General features: G+C 41.1%; 1 protein-coding gene across 1 annotated transcript in view; it reads left to right on the forward strand.

Moving 5' to 3' along the window:
- LOC117557155 (solute carrier family 22 member 6-like) overlaps positions 1 to 26641 on the forward strand; it is a 41242-nt gene that overhangs the window by 5905 nt on the left and 8696 nt on the right. The window contains 8 exon segments of the mRNA XM_034232848.1: positions 2326 to 2466; positions 2469 to 2493; positions 14645 to 14768; positions 15120 to 15226; positions 21453 to 21624; positions 21626 to 21665; positions 22039 to 22147; positions 22367 to 22579. Coding sequence (XP_034088739.1) covers positions 2326 to 2466; positions 2469 to 2493; positions 14645 to 14768; positions 15120 to 15226; positions 21453 to 21624; positions 21626 to 21665; positions 22039 to 22147; positions 22367 to 22579 — 931 coding nt within the window.

Below are 26641 nucleotides of genomic sequence, written 5' to 3' on the forward strand. Positions count from 1 at the left end.
AACGCGACCAACAACCAATCACATGAATCTCTCCTGTTAATTTGCATAAAAGGTTTTACATGTCACACTTTATATGAGGAACATTTATGACATTAATGTCTATGGTGCTATTTACGCAACATTCCATGCTGGCTAAATACTGTCTATGCCTGCTAGCTCTCCATTCAAACGAAGTACACTGGATATAAACTCCCCAAACAGGCGAAAACCTACCAGTTGCACCCACTGTCTCTGCCACCATGCCTGGCTCCTCCTCCCCTGATCATAAAGCACCGGGTGATTCCCTACCGCTACGATTATTTTCTCCTCCATTTTTTTGGCATATGAGGAAATAATAATAATAATAATTCCTTACATTTATTATAGCGCTTTTCCAGATGCTCAAAGCGCTTTACAAATACACATTACACATATCATACATGGTCACCACTGTGGACAATACCCACAGGAGCAAGTTCAGGTGAAGTGTCTTGCCCAAGGACACAACTTTACAGACGCTGCAGAGGCAGGTTTCATCCCTTGATCTGATGATCATTGCACAGCGCACTGCGCCACACCGTCCATCTTCACGCCTCAAAGTCATCAAGGCGCTTTACAAGTACACATTAGTATCATACATGTACTGTGGACATTACCCACAGGAGCAAATCCGATGAAGTGTCTTGCCCAAGGACATAACGGCCTGACGCAGTGGCGGCAGGAGCGGGTTTCGAACTGGAGTTCCCCAGCACCCCCCTTGATCTGATGATCAGATGCACAGACCACTGCGCCACCCGTCCCACAAATGAAATGAACTGCGGTCTGGCTCTCGCAGCATACACGCGGTTTGATTGGCTAGCGCTTGTACTGGCAGATTTGCATAAAACGGGATTTGATTGGCTGACGCCCTCCGTCGAAGCTTCACAAGTAGAACATTGCTCTACTTTTGCCGCGAGCACCGCGAGAAAAGCTATGCTTTGCTCCCACAATGCAGTTCGGCGAATCGTGACGTCACCCCATTCAAAGTGAATGGACAGAAGCGTTGAAGAGTCAACGCACGCCGCCGTGTGTAGGGGCCTTAAAGGCTCGCAGTTTTTCAGGTTGATATGTGAAGCTCATTTGCTAGCCAACATGTATCTAGCAAATGTTTAGCAAAATATTAGAAGTGAGGCTACTAGACTAACGTTAGGTCTACTGTAATAGCCTCACTTTTAATAGTTTGCAAAACATTAGCTAGCACTAGTGTTTTACAGTTGCTAGCAGCTTATTGGGATTTTATGCTAGATAGACAGATATAATAAATTAAGCATTATTGTTAGTTAAGCATGTCAGCCTGCAGCCCCACTTCTCGTCTCTCTAACTCATCGCAGAGGACTGCACTAAAGAAAAGGGCACAGAGAGGAAACCAGTTGTAAGATGTTTAAAAGTTAATTAAACATAATATATGCTTAAATGCATTTCAAAGAAGTTGTGTTGGAGTTTGTGTTGTTCTACATTTTGACACCAAGATTTTCTGATTTTACTGCAAATGTATATCGGTTCCAAATATCGGTTATCGGTCTCCTTGATTACTAATAATCGGTATTGGTATCAGCCTTGAAAAAGCCATATTGGTCGATCCCTAATATGTATATATTATTTATATAAAACAATACAGATAGAATACAATTATGTAACTATGTTATCGTAATCTAGGTCCTTTTCAAGCTTTCATTATACACTGAAGAAACTGAAACATTGACTTTAATCAAATGTATTATGTCAACAGATTTCACATAAATGTATTAGGTTAGTTGAAAGCAATAATATCAAGATAAAATAGATTCAACTTAATATTATTGCTTTCAACTAACCTAATACAGTTCAATGAGGAGAGACGGTTTTGATGTAAGAATACATATTTATTGCAGAGATACACAAATATATAAATAAACATTGATTGATTGACAAATGAATGTAATGGTGATTTTGGCGATTAGGCCCCGTTGTGCAGGAGTATCATTCGGAAGGGTAGAACCGATCCGATGAAACCCCCCTAGGGTTTAGACACTGGTGGTGGTGAATGGATAGTTGGGTCGGTCTGAAGAGGAGTGGTTTAGCTTGACCAAAACAAAAAAACCTTCCTTCTCAAAAGGCCCGGTTAGTAATGAGAAGTCCTACAATCCTTCGGAACAGTAAATAACAGTGAGTGTTGGGAACTGGACAAGCTTTACAAAGTCTGAGAAAGAAAACCTGATGATGGGTAGGCGAATGGTCCGGGCTGATGCTCTTACTTTTACATGTAGTTTCTTTATTGTTGTACACAGTGTCATGTATGTGTCCCTGTCCTGTTTGTGGCTCATGCAGGCACGGAGTGGACGGGGTCCAAGCAGCGGATGTTGGCTGGAATCATCACAGACTACTTCTTCGGTGTGGGCTACATTCTGCTGGCAGGAGTGGCGTACCTTATAAGAGACTGGCGTAAACTGCAGTTGGCTATCTCAGCACCGGGTTCCTCTTCATCTTTTACATCTGGTGAGTGGGCAGCATTATAAAATTGGAGGACGTACTGTTTTTTAAACCCCTGAGTTCTGATTTTTGAAAGTCTATTATCCCTTTTCAACCCCTAAGATTAAAATGGATTGTGTAGGGAATGCTCAATGAGATGCATGATTAGTGACAAATTCCTCTCATCTATTTAGCATACAGTAGCAGGAAAAATGCAAAGACCTACCTCTGCCTCTTGCTAGAGATCTAACTTAAGTAATAAAACCCAAATCTTGTTTGTGTCTCTGGCCTGTAGGCCCTACTTAATAAAAAAAAAAGAATACAAAAAGAAATAAAACCTCTAGCAGGACTTGGAGCTCCGCATTGACCCAGACAGAGAAATAAACCGTCAGAATGTTTTAGCAACAACATTAACATAATACATTAATTATGACACCATGTACATGAACACCAATATGGCACGACCTTGACGTTCTGCTATCAAGAATCACTCTGCTTCAACACATCTTTCAGAATAACTCGTCTATCACTTTTAAGACAATGAAAATTCATCCGAACAGCAACATACAATTTTCCTGGCTAGGAAAAAAATAAACAGTTTCTTGAAATCTCCCCTCTAGGAAATAGTTCCTATGGAGGAATGTGTTGTGGGATCTACAGGTGGTTTCAGTTAGCAGCCTGGCTGCAGGCTGAGTGAGGAGTAAAAGAGCATGGTCCTAGTGAGAAAACGTGTTGCACAAGCCTATTTAATTGTTGCTCAAGGTGCAGATTCTAGTCAAAGATTACACCCAGGTTTTCTTGAGACTTAAAAGACAAACATACAAAGAACAATAAAAAGCACCTAGGTTTTGTCTGAATTTAGCCATCCCAAATGATGTGACATCTGTTTCATAATAGCAGCCCGGTCATGTTGTTAGGCTTAACTAAAAAATACAACTATCTATGTGTTATCAGCCAAGCAGTGGTGAGGAATTCAGTGGCTAACCGGCTAACCAAGAGGAAGCATGTGGAGTAATACAACAAGTATGGGACCAGAGATAGAACCCGTGGGAGAGCCGATTGAGAGCAGATCTGAGATCCCATCCCAGTAATTGAGCTGCTAACCAGGATTGATATCAGTCAGGTCAGGCAGGACAGACTGTTTGCCTTTGTCAACCCACTTGAGGATGCCATTTCACTCTTAGGCATGCTGTTTCTGTGTTCTGTTGGCTGCTGAACTCATATTTTAATTCAATCATTTTGCTATTACATTTGTCCTTCAATGACCTCAAGGAGCTTTGAAGTAAAACATTTCAAATGTTGTAGATGAATGTTAGTTTCTGTTTAGGTGTGTACTTATTCTATTAGGTTGCATCAAGGAGGCTTCTTTTTAAAAATAGGTTGAACAAACAGCATCTCAAATCAATCATTCAGATTATATTCTTATAGCCCAATATCACAAAGTACACATTTGTTTTTAGAGCCCTCTGTCCTTAGAGCTCTGCAGTTTTTTCAGAAATTACTGGGAAAAAATCGAAGAAACCTCATAGAGAGCACCAGAGGGGGATCCCTCTCCGATGATAGGACCGACGTGCATTAGAATATGGACAAAAAAAAGAAGCTTCAACAGGATGTTAAAAAGCTTGAAGGTGTCGCACAAATCATCCATCAGAATCACAGCGAGAGGTGAGAGAAGGACTTGGGGCTGAAAGACACGCACATATAGGAAACAATGTGATTGTGCAGAGAGATTTCTAATAAGCCTGAAAGTACAGTATCATTGTTTAAAATTAGATTGATTGTATTGATTTTTTCGAGAAAGGAAGACAAAGGGTTTTCACAATCTACTGGAGGAGGCAGGGTTCACAGGCCGGCCACTGAACAGGAACATAGCATTGTGTGTGTTGTCACGACGAGGCCTGCAGAGAAGGCAGCTCTCACATGTTTTGGTTGATTATGCCACAGCAGTTCTTGCAGACAGATGAGAAGGACACATAGCCCCAATTCCAAACCGCCCCTACTCTACACCCTACCCCTCCGTTTGCGCGGAGGGTCCGCCACATTAAGTGCTGTTCCAAACCAACGAGTGTGGAGGGGAGTGGGTTATCAAGCAGCAAGTCTGCATCGGTGCTGACTTCACCTGCTGCACATAACCGGTCTCAACGCTGTGTGTGTCCGTCAGGAAACACGCTGTTAACAAGTAGTTCCAGCAAACAATCCGCTGATAAACTGCAATGCTAACACCTCATGATAACCTCATATGTTTTTAACTTAGGATCGTACCTGTGTTTAGTCTAGAAAAGGTAACTGTGTGCATTTTTATTATAAAGTTGTGTATATGTACAGGACCGTTGCAAAAACTAAGAAGCTTATAAACATCAGGTTTAAAATTAAAAGAGCTTTACAAAAGAGTAACACCATTAAAGATGTTTGGAGTTTTATATTAGTTATACATTTTAATTTGTTGTCCAAGAGATGCTGATTTGAAACCGTTGTTACCTATAGTTACGGCATTTCCGGTTTCTGCTGCCGGAGAGAGGGGAGGCCGTCCCAAAGCTCCGACACGGAGTGGGTAGGGTGTGGTTTGGAATTGGGCCTGAGGCTGGATATAATCCATCTACCCTCCACTAGGGCTGCACGATTTGGGGGAAATAATTGCGATTTTTTCTGACAGCGATTCGATTTGTGATATTTGTTTTTAAGCGACCCAACGGAAGTTTATTGTAAAATGCGGCCATATCTCCAGCTAGGAAGGTCGCATCAACGTGCTCCCGTCTCTAGCACCCCCGCAGCCCGAGCTACGAGTGAAGAACTAAACTTACATGAAACTTCCGTTGGGTTGCTTTAAAGTCAAGCTTCAGTTTAAGATTCACCCTGTAATAGAAACATGTGATGGAGCATTACTAACCTGACTCAGATGGTTTGTTTCACCAAACCATCTAGAACCCTTTTCTTTTTTAAATAAAAAAAATCGCAGGCTTTGTGATTTGATATTTCATCATTTCAAATCGCGATTTCGATTTTAAAATGGATGAATCGCTCAGCCCTACCCCCCACTCTGCAGTATTACCTCAGTTGATAAATGTGGGCAGTAAACTCAATATGAATGCATTGAGGGAAGGCTACATACAGAGGGGTGGGGTTGGGTTTAAGAGAGCAACAATAATTCATGGGGAGAATGGCAAATAGAGCAAAGTCCTTGCAGCGCTGTAGCACAGAGATTAAAAATAGGCCTCCACCACATCAGACATAATATCATTATTCAATATACTTTGAATGACAACCAGTTTGTCATTGTGGCATAAGCCATTTTGAAACACCCAGTGGTGTAGTGGGCGTTGGACGCGGGGGTACGCCGTACCCCCCACTTATTTGGAGCATGATCTTTTTTTTAAGTCTAATAAATATAAAATCATTGCCAGTGTTATCAGTTGCAAGTGTGTATTTGTTGTAATAATGACAAAAACATAATACATTTCACAGTAATTAAAATAACAAATAAAAACGATTTCCTTCAAAAAGTATGATTCATACTGACCCCGCCGATTTTGCGGCAGCTCTTTCCCTCAAGAATGCTAACGAAAAAGCTCTATAATGGCAGGCTAACATGTTTTACTTGACTTATTTTCTAAAAAGAATATAATTCACAAGAAGAAAGAGGCTAGCAGCACCAAAGCTACAAGTGAAGCTGCTAGTAATACATCATCAGAAGAGCCGCCTAAAGACGTGGATAATGCTAGCTAACGTGCACGTTAGCTGCGCTAGCAACGTTCCCCTGGCTAGCTCAAGCTCACCTTTCCCAGAGGTATGGATGGAGAGATGTGGCGGAGGAAACAAGAGGCTACCCGTGGATAGACTGCAAAGCTGGGAAACTGGGCTGCAAAGTGTGTTCATCCATTACGGATTTATCAGTCTTCAAAACCCAAGGTGTGTGTGTGTGTGTGAAAAGCAGCGCTGTCTGCTTATTTGCAATGTCGGCTAGGCCTAATCAGAATAATGTCAAGTCCAGATTCAATGTTGTTTGCATAAGTATGGCTATATTTTTCGTTTTGTTATTTAATAAGTTAGTTTTCAGGACAACTTTGGATATTTTGTTTGTTTGTTTGTTATGAGTTTTAGAGAGAGAGAGAGAGAGAGAGAGAGAGAGAGAGAGAGAGAGAGAAGCAGCACTGTCTGCTTAGTTGCAATACTGTAGTTTATGCAATTTAGGCCTATACATTGTTTATGTACAACCCTGTCTCCTAAAAATTACGTTCCCACAGAACTAAACTGCATTCTCAATTACGTTTAGCTAGAAACGTATTTTCTCCCACGTTACGTTTGTTATGAACGTATCTTAAATACGTTTATTTTCTACATATCTTCTAGAAACGTATTTTCTCCCACGTTACGTTCGTTATGAACGTATCTTAAATACGTGTATTTTCTACATATCTTCTAGAAACATATCTTCTCCCACGTTACGTTCGTTATGAACGTATCTTAAATACGTTTATTTTCTACATATCTTTGCCATTTATTGCCTTGCTTATAATAATGATAATAGTCATTTATAAATATCATTTTAGAGCACACCTTTGAAATCGAGAATCGGGCTCGATATATGGTTAAATTAAAATCAGTAGGCGAGGCTGTAATTTCGGCAGCTGTTACTCTCATGAGCGAGGCAGAAAATAATAGTTTTAACATGACAAAAAGCTGCTGTGTCGTTTACCTCAAACATTAAAACAAATCCAGAGTTACTTGTTTCTGTACTTCCTCTAAGAAGAAAAGACAGTAAAAGAAGAGCTCTGTGGCTTCAGGCTTGATCGCCGTTCAAATGACAGCGTTGGTTTCCCCCAAAAGTGGGCGGGGCTGTAAAGTGACGTTTTACTATCATCTATTATTCAAAACCATTCTATTTATTCTAACGTAAATTACATGCCAGTGTTTTATCTTTTTATTTATTTGTTTTATTTTAAATCGTATAATGTCGGACTTTTTTCCCGTCTGTGAGGAAAATAAATGGGGTTTAGAGCCTCAAAATACTGAAATCTGTATTTTTTAAAAATCTTTTCCTTCTAATTTGTTATTCTTTTCTAAATAACACACTGTGATTTACTCAACCATAACACACAATTATCCTTGTTTTTATTTATTCGTTTAATTCTATAATCTTGGGCTTTTTAGCCGTAAATAAAGTCACCGGAAACAGACGGGACATTTCGAGCGATACACACCACAAACCCACCGAACTGATTACCCAAGATCCTCAGCTTGAAGCTCGTTGATTGGATGTTTTAGCCGCAATAAACGCTGGGATATGGTGTTAATAAGTTGTGATATCCGAAAACGAAAAATAAAATAATACCTAATTCAGAGTGTTCTTGCTTTTCTCTTTGGAAGTCATCACATAACGGCATTGTAATACACGGTTCGGCTGCATTAAATATTATACATCTGCCGTAGTTCTTTATTTATAGAGCCCTGATGAGAAGACTTCTAGACAAACATGAGGAACTGCCGCCAAAACTGAATACTTGATGTGGATCATAAATATATCAACAATTAAACAACATCTTCAATTTCTTTTCACAAAATACGTCTCCTTGCAGTATCAATAGTAATTCGGCTGACTTTTATATTTGATCCAATTGGTAGATAATAGGTTATATTTACACCATAACGGTGCACAGCTGATAGAAAAGGACTTGTAGTTTTTAAAGATATTACTGATTTTCTTTGAATATAAGAATGTAAATACTGAGTTGAGAGAATAGTCAGGGGATTTGGGTGATGGGAGATACACCTATGGATTCAGAATTTCAATAGCGTACCATTAAATGACGGATATACCTTTCTGTCTGTGATGTTTTACAAATCAGATATTAATGTGTAGAAGTAAAACATGTGAAATAATATAGCAATATCCTGTAAAATTATGTAAAAACATGAATAAAACTACACATCTTCAGATGTTATACATACATAAGTGTTCTACACTAATAATACAAAGTTATTATTAGTATGCTGTGTGTACCTTGTGTGCACCGCCTAGTGGTTAAAGCACGTTATTGAATTATTTTTGTTGAATAATGTTATTTGATGAAAACAATATTAAGAGTACATACTTTCATAGGGGGAAAGTAGAAGGTCAATGATAGAAATATAGAATATAAAAAGTCAAGAAGATACTATAAGTGATCTCTACAATAAAACAGTTTAGTGCCGGATGTACAAAGATATTAATATGAGGATGTGCAAAACAGAAAAACGAATTAACCTTTATTAACACATTAAAGAATACTTTAGGTTAAGGTCTTATTTTAAACAAGAAAAAAGCTTTGGGGGTATCTATCTACCGATGAATATTAAGCCTGACAAAGTACTTAACGTCTAATATATTGCTTTCCTGCAATGTTAACTATGTTGAAGCACTTCTTTTAACTGATATTATACACATTAATTATACTCTTATGTATGTAGATAGAATAATAAATGTGCAGAATATGACAGTTTAATGGTGGAGGTACACACATATTGATAGATGTCTTGTAATGCGCTGTTGAGGAACCTGAGACCCAAGTTGTGTATATGATCAATAAACCTTAGAAAATCTTGAAATCTTGAAAGGGATGTGCAAAATAGCCATTATACAGTTTTTAATTAACTATTAGTAGAGAATAACGAGTAATGAATATACTTTATAGAGATCTGCAGACCGGGGGGGTGCGCAAAAAAAAAAAAAAAGTTTTAACAACATTATTTATTGACTTTTCATTCCGGTATAATCATTTTGCGCAAAGATGGCACTGTTTGTCAGAGCACTTCATCCTTCTGGGATTTCATGAAGAACAGCTCCAACGCCTGTGTGTATGGGAATGCCTCTGGTGCTGGTCCATTAACTGCCAGTGTTTCCCACAGATCTTAAATATACTTTGGGGGGTGGTGGTAGCGGGGGGGGTTGAGGTGACGTGCAACAACATTAACCTTTCTGTTGGTCGCTTGTTAGCAGACCCTTCACGCGATGGCAGAGCGAACAGGTACAGGCAGGGTCCATAATGATAGCCCTATAGTTTAAATCTACTACCCACACATGAACATATGGAAATGGGTTACTATTTAAAAAAATAAATGTATTTATTAATGTATTTAGGAACCTATCCATGTGATTTTTAGTGGGGGTCGACCTCAAATCCTCTAGGGGGGTCCAGGGGCATGCCCCCCCGGTAAGATTTTATTTTTTATTTTGGAGTTAAATGCATCAATCTGGTGCATTTTGAGGGGAAAATAAAGAGACTAGATCTATGGAAACACCTATATTTAACAGAACTGTATACATTTCAATAATCATAAAATCAAGGCCATAACCAATAACATACCATTTCCAATATGAAAAAAACACTGAAACTTGTTTATTAATTTAGTTTTGGTTCATTTATAGTTGTGAGTGTGTCTGTGCTCCTGAATCAGCCTCTCCTGTCTCCCTCCTCTCCCCCCTCTCCTCTTTGAGGCAGCAGCAAAGACTAGTTTTCTCTCAACAAGTTTTAAAAGTGTATCTTACCTTTTTTCACCTAGTTAACTTTATGTTTTGATTTATGATCTGTATGACAGTGGCCATGTCGGCAGGCCACATCATGTGGACAGCCAGTCACCCTGTGTGAGGCAGGCCACTTAACAGGCCAGAAGGAGGCGAGATCAGAGCAAGGGAGCGAGGGATCATTGTCTACAAGTTAATCGATCGCAGATGGCGTCGTGGTCACGGACGAATACAAAAAAAATATATTAAAACATTTTTTTATAAAAAAACAAAACTAAATGGGTCGCGAAATATACTTGGGCGGCCGTTAATATACCTGGGCGGCCCGCCCAAGTATAGTCTATGTGTGGGAAACCCTGTGTAGTGTCTTCGGCCATCCTAAATCTCGAAATGTCCCGTCTGTTTCTGGTGACTTTATTTACGGCTAAAAAGCCCAAGATTATAGAATTAAACAAATACATAAAAACAAGGATAATTGTGTGTTATTGTTGAGTAAATAACAGTGTGTTATTTAGAAAAGAATAACAAATTAGAAGGAAAAGATTTTAAAAAATACAGATTTCAGTATTTTGAGGCTCTAAACCCCATTTATTTTCCTCACAGACGTTTATACGATTTAAAATAAAAACAAATAAATAAAAAGATAAAACACTGGCATGTAATTTACGTTAGAATAAATAGAATGGTTTTGAATAATAGATGATAGTAAAATCTACGTCACTTTACAGCCCCGCCCACTTTTGGGGAAACCAACGCTGTCATTTGAACGGCGATCAAGCCTGAAGCCATAGAGCTCTTCTTTTACTGTCCTTTCTTCCTAGAGGAAGTACAGAAACACGTAACTCTGGATTTGTTTTAATGTTTGAGGTAAACGACACAGCAGCTTTTTGTCATGTTAAAACTATTATGTTCTGCCTCGCTCATGAGAGTAACAGCTGGCGAAATTACAGCCTCGCCTGCTGATTTTAATTTAACCATATATCGAGCCTGATTCTCGATTTCAAAGGTGTGCTCTAAAATGATATTTATAAATGACTATTATCATTATTATAAGCAAGACAATAAATGGCAAAGATATGTATAAAATAAACGTATTTAAGATACGTTCATAAGGAATGTAACGTGGGAGAAAATATGTTTCTAGAAGATATGTAGAAAATAAACGTATTTTAGATACAATCATAACGAACGTAACGTGGGAGTAAATACGTTTCAAGCTAAACGTAATTCAGAATGCAGTTTAGTTCTGTGGGAACGTAATTTTTAGGAGACAGGGTTGTTATGTAACTTATGTGCCAGTGTGTCCATGGTTTTGAGTCTGTGTGTGTTGAGCGCAGCGCCGTCTGCTTTTTGAAGTACAGTAACTAAAGTAGGACTAAGCATACCGGTAGTTTCTGTGGACCTGTCTGCCCGTTTTGTGAGTGCACTGCGCGCATGCGCACTTGTGTGGCATTGTTTGGGATGACCTAATTAAAATAGCGTCCCCCCAGTAAAAAAATCCCCACTACACCACTGGAAACACCTGTATAGCACTCCTGCTTTACCTTTTTTATTATAGATACTGGGTATCAGGTGTCATCATACAAATCCATACACACGTTGTCAAATCAGAATAGAGATCATAGTGGTCTCCTGATGTGCTGGAGATCACATTGATCTCAACAAGTACCGACTCATTCAAAGTATTTATTGTGGAAAATGAATATGCTAGACATATGCCCAATTAACGTGGAGTTTTATATATGTGTTGTGTTTATATGATATGATGCATTCTTCTGTAAGAAAGTTGAACCCACTGCGACCAACAGAGACTTTGTGTTGCACAACACACACACTGCTTGAATAAAGGATTGGCTGATTGTGAACGTTTGATAGAGATCAAAGTTATTGTTTTCATTAAGAGCAGACGGACCCTGTTTAACTTGATTTGGTGGACTGGTGTTAATTATAACACGGATAGGAACAAAGGATTTTTAGGGAGAGCCGAACACACACAGGGTGGCTTACTGTAGCAGATCATTGCCAGATGGAAAAAGCCATACAATGGATGTGTTTTGATCATCACTATTATGGTTAAATATGAATTTAGAGTGAAGACTCCAGAAAATGCCAGAAATAATTTTTAAGTTTTTATGTGACCTGTAGAGAGCAGACTAAAGCGCTCGGAGCGCTAACAGAGAGAGAGATGGAGAGTGCAGACAGTTTTTATCTCCAGCCCTTTGGTCTTGCAGGTGATGAGTGGTACGCACGCCAAGCTATTCAGAATGTTTCCTGTTCAATGGGGTCATCTCTGATGTGGAAATCAGCCACCATGCTATCATGCTAGTATATTGTGGGCTCCAAATCCTATGCCGCCGGTAAAACTAGCTAAAATAGGTTAACGTTTTAACTAATGAAATCATAAAACAGTATTAAAAGTTAAGCTGTGATGTGAAATGCAATCAACCATCCACAATCAGGAGAATCCAGAGAGTTCTGCCTGGAAATGTTGCCAGCTAGTTTTACCAACTACAGCAGTGGTTTCCAACCTTTTTTGTCTCATGGACCCCTTGAGCTGGTCACTCATCTGTGATGACTGGCTTACATGTTTCTTGTGCTCCTAAATGAAAATCCCTTGTTTAACTCTCACCCTAAATAAAAATGCATTTAAACTTGATATTACACTAATTGTCAGTGAAAATAATTATATTAAGACTCACTTGTAGCAGTTTCAACATCTGTAGTTAAGCAGCAGGGGTCCCCAACCTTGCTGACACTGAGAGCTACCTGAAGGATAACAGGGAATATGGAGGGCTTTTTCTTTGATATCATCTTTCTGAAGAATATACATTTGCAATTTTCCTTTAAATAATGAATATTGTGCATTTAATAAGCTACATGTAATACAATTATTTTTTACCTATTACTGTTTTCAATGGGGACGCTTTTTTCAGATACAAATAAAACAGTTTGGAACCCCACCTTTTTTGTACACACTAGTGTCCTTATCTACAGCAACACCTGTAGACACAGGGTTCACAGTCAGCCTACAGACGTGTGGCGTGCAGACTTGAACATGAACATGTACTCTGATTGTTTGAATCCTGAAAACCCTCGCTACTCTAGGCGGGAACCTGCAGCATGCTGTCCCCTGAAGTAGCTCTTCACACAGAGGAGAGGAGACCCCTCCCCTCTGAATGACTGTCCACAGTCACTTTTGTCCTTCATATTCGAATACAAACATTGAACTGTATTCATATAAGACAAAAGTGATTTATTTAATTAGCGATGACTCGCACTATCTTTAGAACGAACCCTGCGGCCGACCAGGCTCCCGCCTAGCCACTGCAATCCCCTCACGTATCCCTAGGGGTCCCCGTACCCCGGGTTGGGAACCACTGAACAAGAGGACGGAAACATCACATTACATTACTTGTTAGACCAGGGGTGGTCAAACTTTTTGGCTCGGGGGCCACCATGAGTTTTAAAATGTAACAGACGGGCCGGGCCAGTAGCAGATCGGTGAAAAAATATTTAACTGTCCACTCCTCATTATACACTCGGCACTCATTGTCGACTTTTCTTTTCTTTGGTCCACTCATTGTTACAGATGCAGGTTCAAAGGTGAATTAGGTTGAATTAGGTGAATTATTGCGTCATTGCGTCATCGTTTGCGTCATGAAGTAACCGTTACGTGCCTTCTTATGACCCACACAGCGTTTTACGTCGCTGATTTTCTCTGCAACACCGCTCACAACAACATCAATAGAGGACTGCGTCGGGTAGTTTTTAATCATACGAAGCCAGATTAAATTAAATAACTACTTCTCCAACCTTGTACCTTTCTCCAGAGTGCCATGGTGCATTGTTTATTAATGTGGTTCAGCGGCATTACCGCTGTAAAGTATTCACTGTCTGACTGTCACACAAGCAGCTGATAAATATCCCCCATCCCCATCAGTGAATGTGTTTTAGTCTGAATTGACGCTGTTTGGCATCACAACGCTGTTATGAAAGTTTCTCTGGCATTCAACAGGTGATGTTAGCATAGCAAACCGAAGCTAATCAGACTATCTCATATCATTTTGTGGCATAAACCGGTTTCTACACACAATAAACAGAACCGCACTAAGCTGGTTAGTGTTGCCTGACTTTATATAAGTGTTTTTAATAAGTGTGTGGTCGCGTTCTGGTCACTTTGCTCAGCGCTACTGATTGGTACAACTTGTAGTATTCGCTGTACTCGGCATGAACTGTTATTGCTCAGATTAATCTCGACCCCCTCCAATGTAAGCGTGACGTATTTGGTTCTTAGATCTTGCCGGGTTGCCGACTCCAGCAAAGGTCAATTGTGTCTAGAGTGCGCCATCTAGTGGGATCAACTGAAATGCTGGGTATTGCAGGAAAAAGGCTAAATGAATGTGGTCTTTACTATAATTTGGACAATTTTGTACCAATATTCGGCAGGCCGGATTAAAAAGCCCAACGGGCCGTATATGGCCCGCCTTAGTTTGCCCATGCCTGTGTTAGACGCTTTTATCCAAAGCGACTTACATACATTCAGACTCTAGGATTGCCCACAGTCTGGAACAATCTGGGGTGAAGTGTCTGCCCTGAAGATCAGCGCACTATTCCACTGAGCCACAGCCACCTCGGTGTCTATGTTAATATGAAGGCTTAGCATTTTCTTTACTTTTTCAGGGTGTTGCCGAAGTCAGCTCGCTGGTTAATGGCCAATGACAGAAAGGAGGAAGCATGGGAACTGATCCGGAAAGCAGCGCAGATCAATGGGAAGCCCCTCACCAAAGATCTGGAGATGTGTCAGGTAGAAATGCAACATTTAAATTGTAACATTGTAAAAGTCAATGGATAGATTTAATTTATAAATCAAATATCAAATCTTTTGAATTCTTCAAAAATAATAATAATACCATTCACAGAAGAAAAGGATCCTCAGTGAATATACTGTAGCTCCTCTTGCTTTAGTAGCAGGGAGAATGTTCTAGCTGTATAACAGGTACTTCAGTATCACTCTGAAGCAACCATTATTACTTTGCATAAATGTTCCATCACTCATTATCATTTAAAAATGCAAACTTCCCCATCAGTACTGTGTTCTATTATTTTATATACCCAACTCCAAAGTCTCTAACTGTCTTCCTCTGTGTCTCACCAGGTCTATAGAGTTGAAAAGAAAAATGAGGTGAAGAAAAAACACTCATTAATTGACCTGGTTAGAACCCCGAAAATGAGGAAGCACTCTTTGATCGTGTTTTATCTCTGGTAAGGATGAGCAGAGCATTGCCTTTGTCTTTCTACACTGAACAATCTAAAACGTTGACTTTAATCAAATGTACTATATCAACATGTTTCACATAAGTGTATTAGGTTCATTGTAAGCTATAATATTAGGTTTAACATATTTAATCTAGGGCTGTCAAGTTAACGCGTTAATAACAAAACAAATTAACGCCACTAATTATTTTAACGCGATTAACGCATGTGTATTTTTTGTCCTGGGCCGCCACGTAGTTTCAGAGTGCATCTAGTTTAAAATACCATCTACAAGCTGATGCTGACAGCCCCGCTCCTTCCACCAGCTTGCGGCAGACCATACTTCCATGCTCACCGGCAGGACTGGCCATCGGGAGGACCGGGAGGGTGTGTGTATAGGCACGTTCACACCGGAGTACTTTTCCCCCGTACTTTTCCCCCGTACTTTTCCCGTTTAGTACTCCTTATGTCGCGTTCACACCAAAAAGAGTACTTAGTGCCGGGAACTTTTACCCCCATTTTTAGTGCCTGCTAACTCAGAAAATGTTTTGAAGCCGCCATTGTATTTGCTGGCATTAGCATTATTAGCATTAGCCCCGCGCACCAACGGAGAGAGAATAACTTATGGCAACACAAAAAAACATGGGAGCGGTGGAGTGATGAGGAGGTGTCGGCGTTCTGGTGATTTACTCGGAAGTCCCCAGTTCCCAACTCCGGGGACTTCCGGCCGGGGACTTCGGGTGGCAGTATACGGCGTGAAGTTGTTTGCGGCCTGCCAGTAAACCCAAAGCAGAAGAAGACACAGTGACGTCAGCGGCTCATTTGCGTAATCTTCCCTCAGGGACTTATTCAGGTGTGAACGCGATTGGTACTTTGTGTCCTGGGGTTATAAGTGCCGGAGCACTAAGTGCCGGAGCACTAAGTGCCGGAGCACTAAGTGCCGGCACTAAGTACGGCAAAGTATTTGGTGTGAAAGCGGCTTATGTGTGGCGCGAGCGAGAGAGAGAGAAAGCGCACACCTTACGTGTATTGTTGTTGTTAGCATCTGGTGCTAGCTAGCTGCGCTAACGGATATAAGGAGCTGTTTCAAAGAAAACAGAGGAGCGACATTTCGCCGACAACTGCGCCGAGCACTTGACTTTATGCAGGCAGCCAGACAGTGGGACATTGCACGAAAAGTCCTATGGCTTGAGTTGCACATAGCTCCAATGATCCACACACACACACACACACACACACACACACACACACACACACACACACACACACACACACACACACACACACACACACACACACACACACACACACACACACACACACACACACTTTGTATTGTATTATTGTATTGTATGAGAGAGGTTCCAGGTTGAATTGAGGCGAATGTTCAGAGGCTGAGGAATATTTGTCATTGTTCAAATGATAATAAACATTAGCATAAAGCATATTTGTCCACTCATATGTTGATAAGAGTATTACAAACTTGAAAAATATCCCTCTAAGGGACATTTAGAACAGATCAAAAATGTGCGATTAATTTGCGATTAATCGCGATTAACTATGGACAATCATGCGATTAATCGCGATTAAATATTTTAATCGACTGACAGCCCTAATTTAATCTTAATATTATTGCTTTCAACTAACCTAATACAGTTATGTGCATTCTGTTGACATATTACATTTATTTAAATTCATCGTTTCAGATTTTTCAGTGCTTCAGTGCATTTTTCTGAATAGGAAAATGTATCCTTGTCCATGTGAAGCCAATGATTCACATCATGCTCTGATCACTTCAAAACATAACAGCCATTGTTGCACTGACTTGCTGCAGCAAGGCTTTTTATTTGTTTATGGTTTTTCAATGACACAAACAGCAGAGGGTCTTAGCCCCAGAGCAAAACAGTGTTTGGGTTCCTCCCACATTCCTAACAGTCTGGAACTTTGCTTCTCCAACACACTCCTCTTCCATCTCCTGTCAAAGCTCCACTCAATCCTATTATCTTTACTGACTTGTATCAGTCAACTGAATGTATAATAAGGATTACTTAATATATTCGAAGGGCCGGGCCGCTCACTAGGTGGTTATACTGCCTCATAAGTTAAGTTATAAGTTAGCTAAATCAATCAAAAGTAGGTCAATAAGAAAAATAAACAGAGTTTCCTTTAATTTGTTAGCAGCTCATCCTTTACAACAGGAGCCCCAGATTGATTATCATAAGAGGAAATAGGAAGGGTATATTCAAGTTTGTTATGTATCTAAGATATTGGGCTTTTTTCTTATAGACTTTGTATATCGAGCCCGATTGTCGATTTCAAATGATTTAATGTAATTGTTTGCCTGACTGGTCATCGTAATCGGGTTCTTTGAATATCCAAAAAAAAACCACAGTTTTCAAAAATGTCTGATCGGATTGGCAAACACTTCAGAATTTGTATTGACCGCCTATTCAAATGACAGCGTTGTTTTCCCCCAAAAGTGGGCGGGCCGTAATTTTCGTCCAGAAGTGACGTAGGTGTTACTCTCATCTATAATATATATCACTCAGTATAACAGGCCTACATTACTCTCTGTATGTATTTGCTTCAGTTTAGTAGATATCTACAAACAAAGAGTCGATATGTTTCTAAAACCATTTAGTGCTTCACATAATAAAATACACAACGACTGTAGCCTGATTATGCTTTAGGAGCTGTGTGTGTGTGTGTGTGTGTGTGTGTTGTGTGTGTGTGTGTGTGTGTGTGTGTGTGTGTGTGTGTGTGTGTGTGTGTGTGTGTGTGTGTGTGTGTGTGTGTGTGTGTGTGTGTGTGTGTGTGTGTGTGTGTGTGTGTGTGTGTGTGTGTGTGTGTGTGTGCGTAGATGTGGCGGACAGACAGGTCTCAGTTGGTTTGGTGTCCTATGCTTACTTTTAATACTTGTAAATAAAACTTTTGGCCCGTAATTTCATTTCCCCATTGTAGCGTCCAGAGAGAGGGGGGGGGATATATCCAGTCTCTGATAGTGTTACGTTATTATGAGAGTGCTCTCATACTTGTTTGATTCTGAAATTGTATATATATTTATATAAATATATAGCCTATATACAGTTGCAAGAAAAAGTATGTGAACCCTTTGGAATGACCTGGATTTCTGCATAAGTTGGTCATAAAATGTGTTCTGATCTTCATCTAAGTCACAACAATAGACAAACACAGTCTGCTTAAACTAATACCACACAAACAATTATATGTTTTTATTGAACACACCATGTAAACATTCACAGTGCAGGGTGGAAAAAGTATATGAACCCCTAGGCTAAAGACTTCTTCAAGAGCTAATTGGACTCAGGAGTCAGCCAACCTGGAGTCCAATCAATGAGACGAGATTGGAGGTGTTGGTTAAAGCTGCCCTGCCCTATAAAAAATACACACCAGTTTTGAATTTGCTATTCTTAAGAAGCATTGCCAGATGTGAACCATGCCTCGCACAAAAGAGCTCTCAGAAGACCTACGATTAAGAATAGTTGACTTGCATAAAGCTGGAAAGGGTTACAAAAGTATCTCTGAAAGCCTTGATGTTCATCAGTCCACGGTAAGACAAATTGTCTATAAATGGAGAAAGTTCAGCACTGTTGCTACTCTCCCTAGGAGTGGCCGTCCTGTAAAGATGACTGCAAGAGCACAGCGCAGAGTGCTCAATGAGGTGAAGAAGAATCCTAGAGTGTCAGCTAGAGACTTAAAGAAATCTCTGGCACATGCTAACATCTCTGTTGACGAATCTACGATACGTAAAACACTGAACAAGAATGGAGTTCATGGGAGGACACCACGGAAGAAGCCACTGCTGTCCAGAAACAACATTGCTGCACGTTTGAAGTTTGCAAAAGAGCACCTGGATGTTCCACAGCACTACTGGCAACATATTCTGTGGACAGATGAAACCAAAGTTGAGTTGTTTGGAAGGAACACACAACGCTATGTGTGGAGAATCCAAAGGGTTCACATACTTTTTCTTGCAACTGTAAATATATGTGTGTGTATATGTCCGCATCTGTAGCCTGTTATTGTCTCATTATACCGCACTGTGAATGAATTAAAAGTAAATATATAAGTGGTCATGAACACAGTTCTGTCCATCAGTATATAATGTTCATGAATGGATTGTAAGAACAGGACTGTACACTGAAAAAACTGAAACAATAACTTTAATTGTCAACAATTTCGCATAACTGTATTAGGTTTGTTAAACCTACCTGTTAAACCCCATCCCCCCCGCCGGCGGGGGGGAAAACGCATCATCTGCAGGAAACAGCGTCTGAGGGCTTCTTAATATTTAATAAACTATGAATGTTTCATATCCATGTAACGGGAAGAAACTCAGCTAACTGATGATATGAACCATTTTTAGCAGAAAAAAACACAAGACTAACGCTGAGCCTCTGAATTAGCCCTGACCAAAAAAATGCTAACGCCGTTAGCACAGCACTCACGGTATAAAACCCTTATTACTTATCGTAAATGCAAATCCAACCCATCGATTAGCATCGTGAGATTACACAGATTCGATAGGTATCTGTATCATCACTACATGATCATAACTTGCGACATGAGAAACAAAAACAGACATCACAACACGTGGCATTAGGTAGCAAACTCGGCAATATGTCTTACCTTTGTTGTTGTCTGATCAAATGTTGTCTTCAATGGCATTAAAACGATAAAAACGCTGCTGAAGTAAATCCATAGGTTAATCCAATGTGTCTGTGTCCCTTTGAAATGATTACTGATAATCCATGAGCAATAAACCTAGTTTTCAGATTTCAGAGCGTAAGATAGGTTTCGCTTTGGGCAAACTGCGTGCGCATAGCCCCCACTTCTCAATGGTAACGTTGGTGTGTATGTGGAAATTCCCCTTCTATTATATTGGCTCTAACGGTTCAAAAAAGAGGTCAATTATCAAAATCGACCAATGGGTTCCAGAGAAACGGCAAAAACGCCAATTTCCACCCAAATGAACCCAGAGGTGGAGTTTTTTTTCTAAACCTCTCTAAAAAGGTCAAATGGCACTTGTTTTGCATCAATCTTGATACAGGGTACTTATTATATGTTGTACTTTGGATTCCTAAAGCGTTTAGTCTACCTTACCATCATCCAAGGGTAGTTTTCACTATAAGTAAAAAATAATTTTTGGACAGACACTATAATTTACATTTTTTACATGTTCAATCTGAATTTTCTTTAAAATAGAAAACATCTATATTGATTCTGACTTTTCTACATCCAACTCACAGGTTTATCATTACTTTGAAAAAAAGGTTATTAATTTTCCCCTTTTAGAAGGGAAGATATGGTCATTTGTTCTGGAAATGTCATTTTCGAGCCTGAGACAGGTTAAAAGCAATAATATTGAGTTGAACCTTATTAATCTTAATATTATTGCTTTCAACTAACCTAATACAGTTATGTGAAATCTGTTGACATAATACATTTAATTAAAGTCAACGTTTCAGTGTAAGAGTGTAACAGAACTGTCAATAACAACTGTACCTGCATGACCGTCCACATTCAGTCAAGGCTTGGTGGCGGCTCTTCACACCGTGATAGGATTTCTGTCAAAGGTGTAAAACCCTTCGGTGTTCTGTGGTGAGAAGTATGGAAAAAAGTAGAGAACCAAGACCTATGTTTTTAGATCACTGTCCCCCACAGATGAATCATTATGCACATTATCCACCTAATTACTGCGCCAAATAATCTCATGTTTTAAATTGCTGGGGTTCTCTGTGTGAGCTAGTCTGGTTATCAATAATAATCATTTATGATCAGTGGAATGGCTATCAAATAATTGATAATTATTTGGATAATTATGAATAGTGATTCATTATTTGGATATTGACAAAATAAATTGCACTGTGGAATTGTTGTGTTCTTATATATTTCTTACTTTCCATGAATGATTCTTTCATTTTTGTTCAAACTGAATTGAATGTTGTCATTACCACACAGTACATTATATTACATTTCATTTGGCTGATGCTCTGTCCAAAACGACTTAAAATAAGTGCAAAAAACATAAAGATTCAAACTCCGAACAACAAAGAAAGTGCAGATAGCGTGGGTTAATTGTAGAATTAAGATTAAGATGTCGTTTCCTGGGACAATGTGTTGTTATACAGGAGTGTAGTGCCTCTTTGGGATGTGCTGGAGACACATTGTCCCCCCGAAAGACTTCTATATTTCGTCCTCCCTCGTTTCTCAGGTTTACCAACGTACTGGTGTACTACGGCCTGTCTCTGAACATTTCTGACTTTGGAATGAACATCTATCTGACTCAGCTGATCTTCGGCCTGGTGGAGATGCCTGCACGCACCATCACCCTGTTCACCCTCAACCGCTCACGCAAGTTCTCCCAGCTGGCTTTCCTGGCTGTGGGGGGGCACCGCCTGCCTGCTCACCATCTTCGTCCCCAGTGGTACACACACACACACACACACACACACACACACACACACACACACACACACACACACACACACACACACACACACACACACACACACACACACACACACACACACACACACACACACACACACACACACACACACACACACACACACACACTCATGTCCATACTTTATTCCTGCACGCCTCCTCAGAGTTTCCTCTTGTCCATCTCGTGGCTGGTGATTTGCTCATTTTTATCAACATACACTTTGGTGTGCTATAATAAAAAAATAAGTTTGGCAGGTGGGAAAATGCTTATTATTCTGTGAAAAAGCACCCATGTATCTCCCATGTCTCCAGTCTGTGTCTGTAACACTCTTCTGTGTCCTCTCCTCTAGACCTGTCTGTCATTAAGACCGTGCTGGCCATGATCGGGAAGTTTGGGATAACAGCCTCTCTGTCTATTATTTACGTGTACTCAGCGGAGGTGTTCCCCACTGTTATCAGGTGAGTTATTACAAACCTGACCCCATACATGGAATTTCTCTTAGGGCCACATGTTTAGGTTTATTTATGTTTTGTAGTGATCATGAATATAAGAAATGTTTCAGGGGGCAGGATACATTTTCTTGCTGTTGCTGATCCACATATAAAGATGTATCTGCAGCAGTAGAAGTGACTCATCAGAATCAGTATCGTGGTTGTCACTATGTGTGTCCCTCACAGACAGAATGGGATTGGCATCGGCTCCATGTGTGCTCGGACCGGAGGAGTCCTGGCTCCCATGATGTACCTGCTTAGGAGACTCAATCCTCATGCTCCCATGGTGCTGTGCGGCCTCTGCCCTCTGCTGGGCTCCGCCCTCACCCTGCTGCTCCCGGAGACGGCCAATAAGCCCCTGCCCGACACCATCGAGGACGTAGAGGGATCCCCCCGCAGGTGTGATACCAACACTTTCAGATAGGGCTTGCGTCGTTACCGCAAACTAATCACATGACCAAGTTTGACCCTAACCTCCTCCCGTAGTTCCAGCGTGGATGTTTACCATGAATTGCGTGGCAATGAAAAGGTAAAGAGAGCAAATAATTCTGCAACAGCTACATGTGTTGCACTGACTGGAGACTGGACATCAGTAAGAACCGTCACTACCTCACTGTAACGGAACACAGGATGAATACAACCAAACAAGTAAGTGTAGAAGGGCAAGGCCATTTTATTTATACAGCACCTTTCAACACAAGGCATTCAAAGTGCTTTACACAAAGGAAAAACATTAAGAGCATTTAGAAATAGTGCAGTGGAAACACATTAAAATGGCATTTAAAAACAGGCATTAAAAGCAAAGAGAATTAAAGCTGCAAGCAGCGTTGAGCGGGTCTTCGACGCTCCGCAGGCTGTTGTCCGCACGTCGACGTGTGTGTCTAGGTGTCTCGAGGACTCGGCCGTTGGCAAACGTGGGAAGTTTCAGGCCGATATATTTAGGAGTTACAGCAGTATCATAAACATTGTGTTTGATGGCGAGTGATCTGTCGACATGGCAACGGAATTGGATGACACCCCATAATACGCCTAGATGTTTTGAGGGCTGCATCGTTATGAAACCTGTGAAGTTCTGTGCCGTTTGGAGCATGTTAACTGGAGTTATGAGAAAACCGTATTTCATGGCGACCATTTTGTTACCATAGCAACAGCATTTGAAGAAATCTTAAAATGGACACATATATGTGTTGAGGGCTTGACGGTTAGCACACATGTACAGTTTGAACAGTTTTTGACCATTTACACAGGACTTATAGCAATATCGTGCTTAACGGCGAGGGGTGTGTTGCCATGGCAACAGCTTTTGGGGAAAACTCACTATTGTCATATTGAGGTGTTGAGGGCCGGACCATTAGCCATCATCTGAAGTCTGGTGGCGTTTGGACGATTTCCCATTGAATTACGACAACACCAGGTTTATTGGCGAGGGACGCGTTGCCATGGAAACGGCATATGATGACATCCCATGATTGGCGTAGAGCTGTTGAGGGCCGGACCATTAGCCATCATATGAAGTGTGGTGCCGTTTGGACGATTTTCCATTGAATTATGACAACACCATGTTTCATGAAGAGGGATCTGTTGCCATGGCAACGGCATATGATGACATCCCCTAATTGACATAGAGCTGTTGAGGGCCGGACCATTAATGATAGTCCGAAGTCTGGTGCTGTTTGGACCATTTTCCATTGAATTACAACATCGTATTTTTTGGCGAAGGATGCGTTGTCATGGAAACGGCATGTGGTGAGATCTCAGATTTCACGTAGAGCTGTTGAGGCATGGACCGGTGATATAAAAGTGAAGATTGGGGGAAGATGGGACCGTTTCCATTGGAGTTACTGCCACACCGTGTTTTATGGCGAAGGATCCGTTGCCATGGTAACGTCACATTAAGTAACATCAGATTTGACCTAGAGCTGTTCAGGGCCGTAGTGTTAACCATCATGTGAAGTTTGGTGGCGTTCTGAGTATGTCAGTTTGAGTTATGACATCATCGTGTTCCATGGCGAGGGATGGCCTAGCATCGAGCGAACGCAAACTTTGGCGCAAAATAACGGCTACGCCGTGCGAAAGAAAAACACTTCTGTGATAACTTTGAATTGCCCATGTCTCGAGAAGCTACCCGACGAATTTCGAGTCGTACGGATAAAGTCCCTAGGAGAAGATAGATTTCGTACGGAGGACGAAAAACGCGATAAATCACGTTTTTCCGACACAAAATTGAAAATGTCCGACTTCCTGTACGTTATTTTATACCCCTCCAAGAGGCTTTTTGGTTTGTCTCCGCACCCTAGATATGCGTAGCGAGTTTCGTTCGTTTACGTGAAAGTTAAAGTAGGGGGAGTTAACGTTAAAAACGGAAGTGGGCGTAGCCTACGCAATTTTTGACGCAAAGTTCCGGAACCAATTAAACATTGACATTTTCACCACTTCTGACGAGCGTGCAACATTTGGTGAGTTTTCACATATGTTGCGGGGGTCAAAAGTACGCCCACGCCCACTTTTAATGGGCTTTTGCCCTTCGTTTTCCCTGTTTTTTGTGGGTTTTGCATGGTTATCGATCGCTGCGCGAGCGACTAAATTGATCGTAACGATATCAATTATGCGAGTCCGCCCACGTGACTGGGCTCACGCGGCCTATCAGCCGTCATGATTTCCGAACCTTTTCTGTGCTTTTGCTGGTCGTTTTCCCTGTTTTGGGTGTGTTTCGCAGGTTTATCCACCCATCCATCCATCTTCTCCCGCTTATCCGTGGTCGGGTCGCGGGGCTAGCAGTTCCAGCTCTCTGCTGGAACTGCTAGCCCCGCTAGCTAGCCCCGCGCCCAAAACTTTATTTTCCCTGGCCACATCAACCAGCTCTGACTGGGGGATCCCAAGGCGCTCCCAGGCCAGCGAAGAGATATAATCCCTCCACCTGGTCCTAGGTCTACCCCTTGGTTTCTTCCCAGCTGGACGTGCCTGGAACACCTCCCTAGGGAGGCGCCCAGGTGGCATCCTAACTAGGTGCCCGAACCACCTCAACTGGCTCCTTTCGACGCGAAGGAGGAGCGGTTCAACTCCGAGTCCCTCCCGGATGACTGAACTTCTCACCTTATCCCTAAGGGAGACGCCAGCCACCCTGCGGAGAAAACCCATCTCGGCCGCTTGTATCCGTGATCTCGTTCATGACCCATCCTTCATGACCATAGGTGAGGGTAGGAACGAAAATGGCCCGGTAGACAGAGAGCTTTGCCTTCTGGCTCAGCTCCCTTTTCGTCACAACGGTGCGGTAAAGCGACTGCAGTACCGCTCCCGCTGCTCCGATTCTCCGGCCCATCTCACGCTCCATTGTTCCCTCACTCGAGAACAAGACCCCGAGATACTTGAACTCCTTCACTTGGGGTAAGGACTCATTCCCTACTTGGAGTGGACAGTCCATCAGTTTCCTGCTGAGAACCATGGCTTCACACTTGCTACAATTAATATTTAGTTTTTATTTGTTTGTTTTCCTTGCATCCTGGTAGTAAATGTTACATTACATGAGGCGTGTTAGACACTTTTATCCAATCCCCACAGGAGCAATCTGGGCTGAAGTGTCTTGCCCAAAGACCCAACGACATGCTGACTGCAATGGGGATTGAACCAGTGCTGCTCTGATCCGAAGATAAACACACTGGAACCAACCTGTAACATGAGAGCCACTCATTACAGATTGGAAGTGTATATATCAGGGGTGTCCAAACGTTTTTCACGAGGGCCACATCCAAAAAAATATACGAAGGGCAGGTCCCCTCACTAGAGGTGATGTATATTGCCTCATAAGTTAAGTTATAAGTCGGCAAAATCAATAAAATGTAAGTAAATTATGCTTAATCAGCGTACATCACAGCTCTCCTTAGGGTTTCAATTATTTTGTTGGTAGCTCATTCCTTACAACAGAAGTGTCAGATTGCTTATAATAAGAGGAAATAGGAAGGGTATATTCAAGTTTGTTATGCATATAAGTTAATGAAATGTTTTCTTATCGACTTAGATTTGTTAGTGTTACGGTGTGCAGGAATCAGGACCCAAATGCAGATATAACGAAAATAACTCCTTTATTTCAAGGCTACAAATATACAATAAACAGAGACAGACCGGAACACTCACCGATGAACTGGTCATTACACAAGACAACCCGACAAAGAGAGACAGAAAACCCAGAACTTAAATACACCCAGGACTAATCAAACAAACACGAGACAGGTGAGGAGGGAGGAGAAAACACAGAGGCACCAGGTGAACACATTGGGTAATCAGGGAGGGAAACAGACAAAAAAGCAACAGGCAGGAAACGGGGGTGAACACTTTACAAAATAACACAGGAAACCAAAGATAGAAAAAGACAAGACAAAACAACAACACAGACAGATCCTAACAGTAGCCCCCCCTCAAGTACAAAACAAAAAAAAATCAAAAACCTCAAGCAGGGTGGATGGA

The sequence above is a fragment of the Gymnodraco acuticeps genome, unplaced genomic scaffold, assembly GCF_902827175.1.
Source record: "Gymnodraco acuticeps unplaced genomic scaffold, fGymAcu1.1, whole genome shotgun sequence".
Classification (NCBI taxonomy): Eukaryota; Metazoa; Chordata; class Actinopteri; order Perciformes; family Bathydraconidae; genus Gymnodraco; species Gymnodraco acuticeps.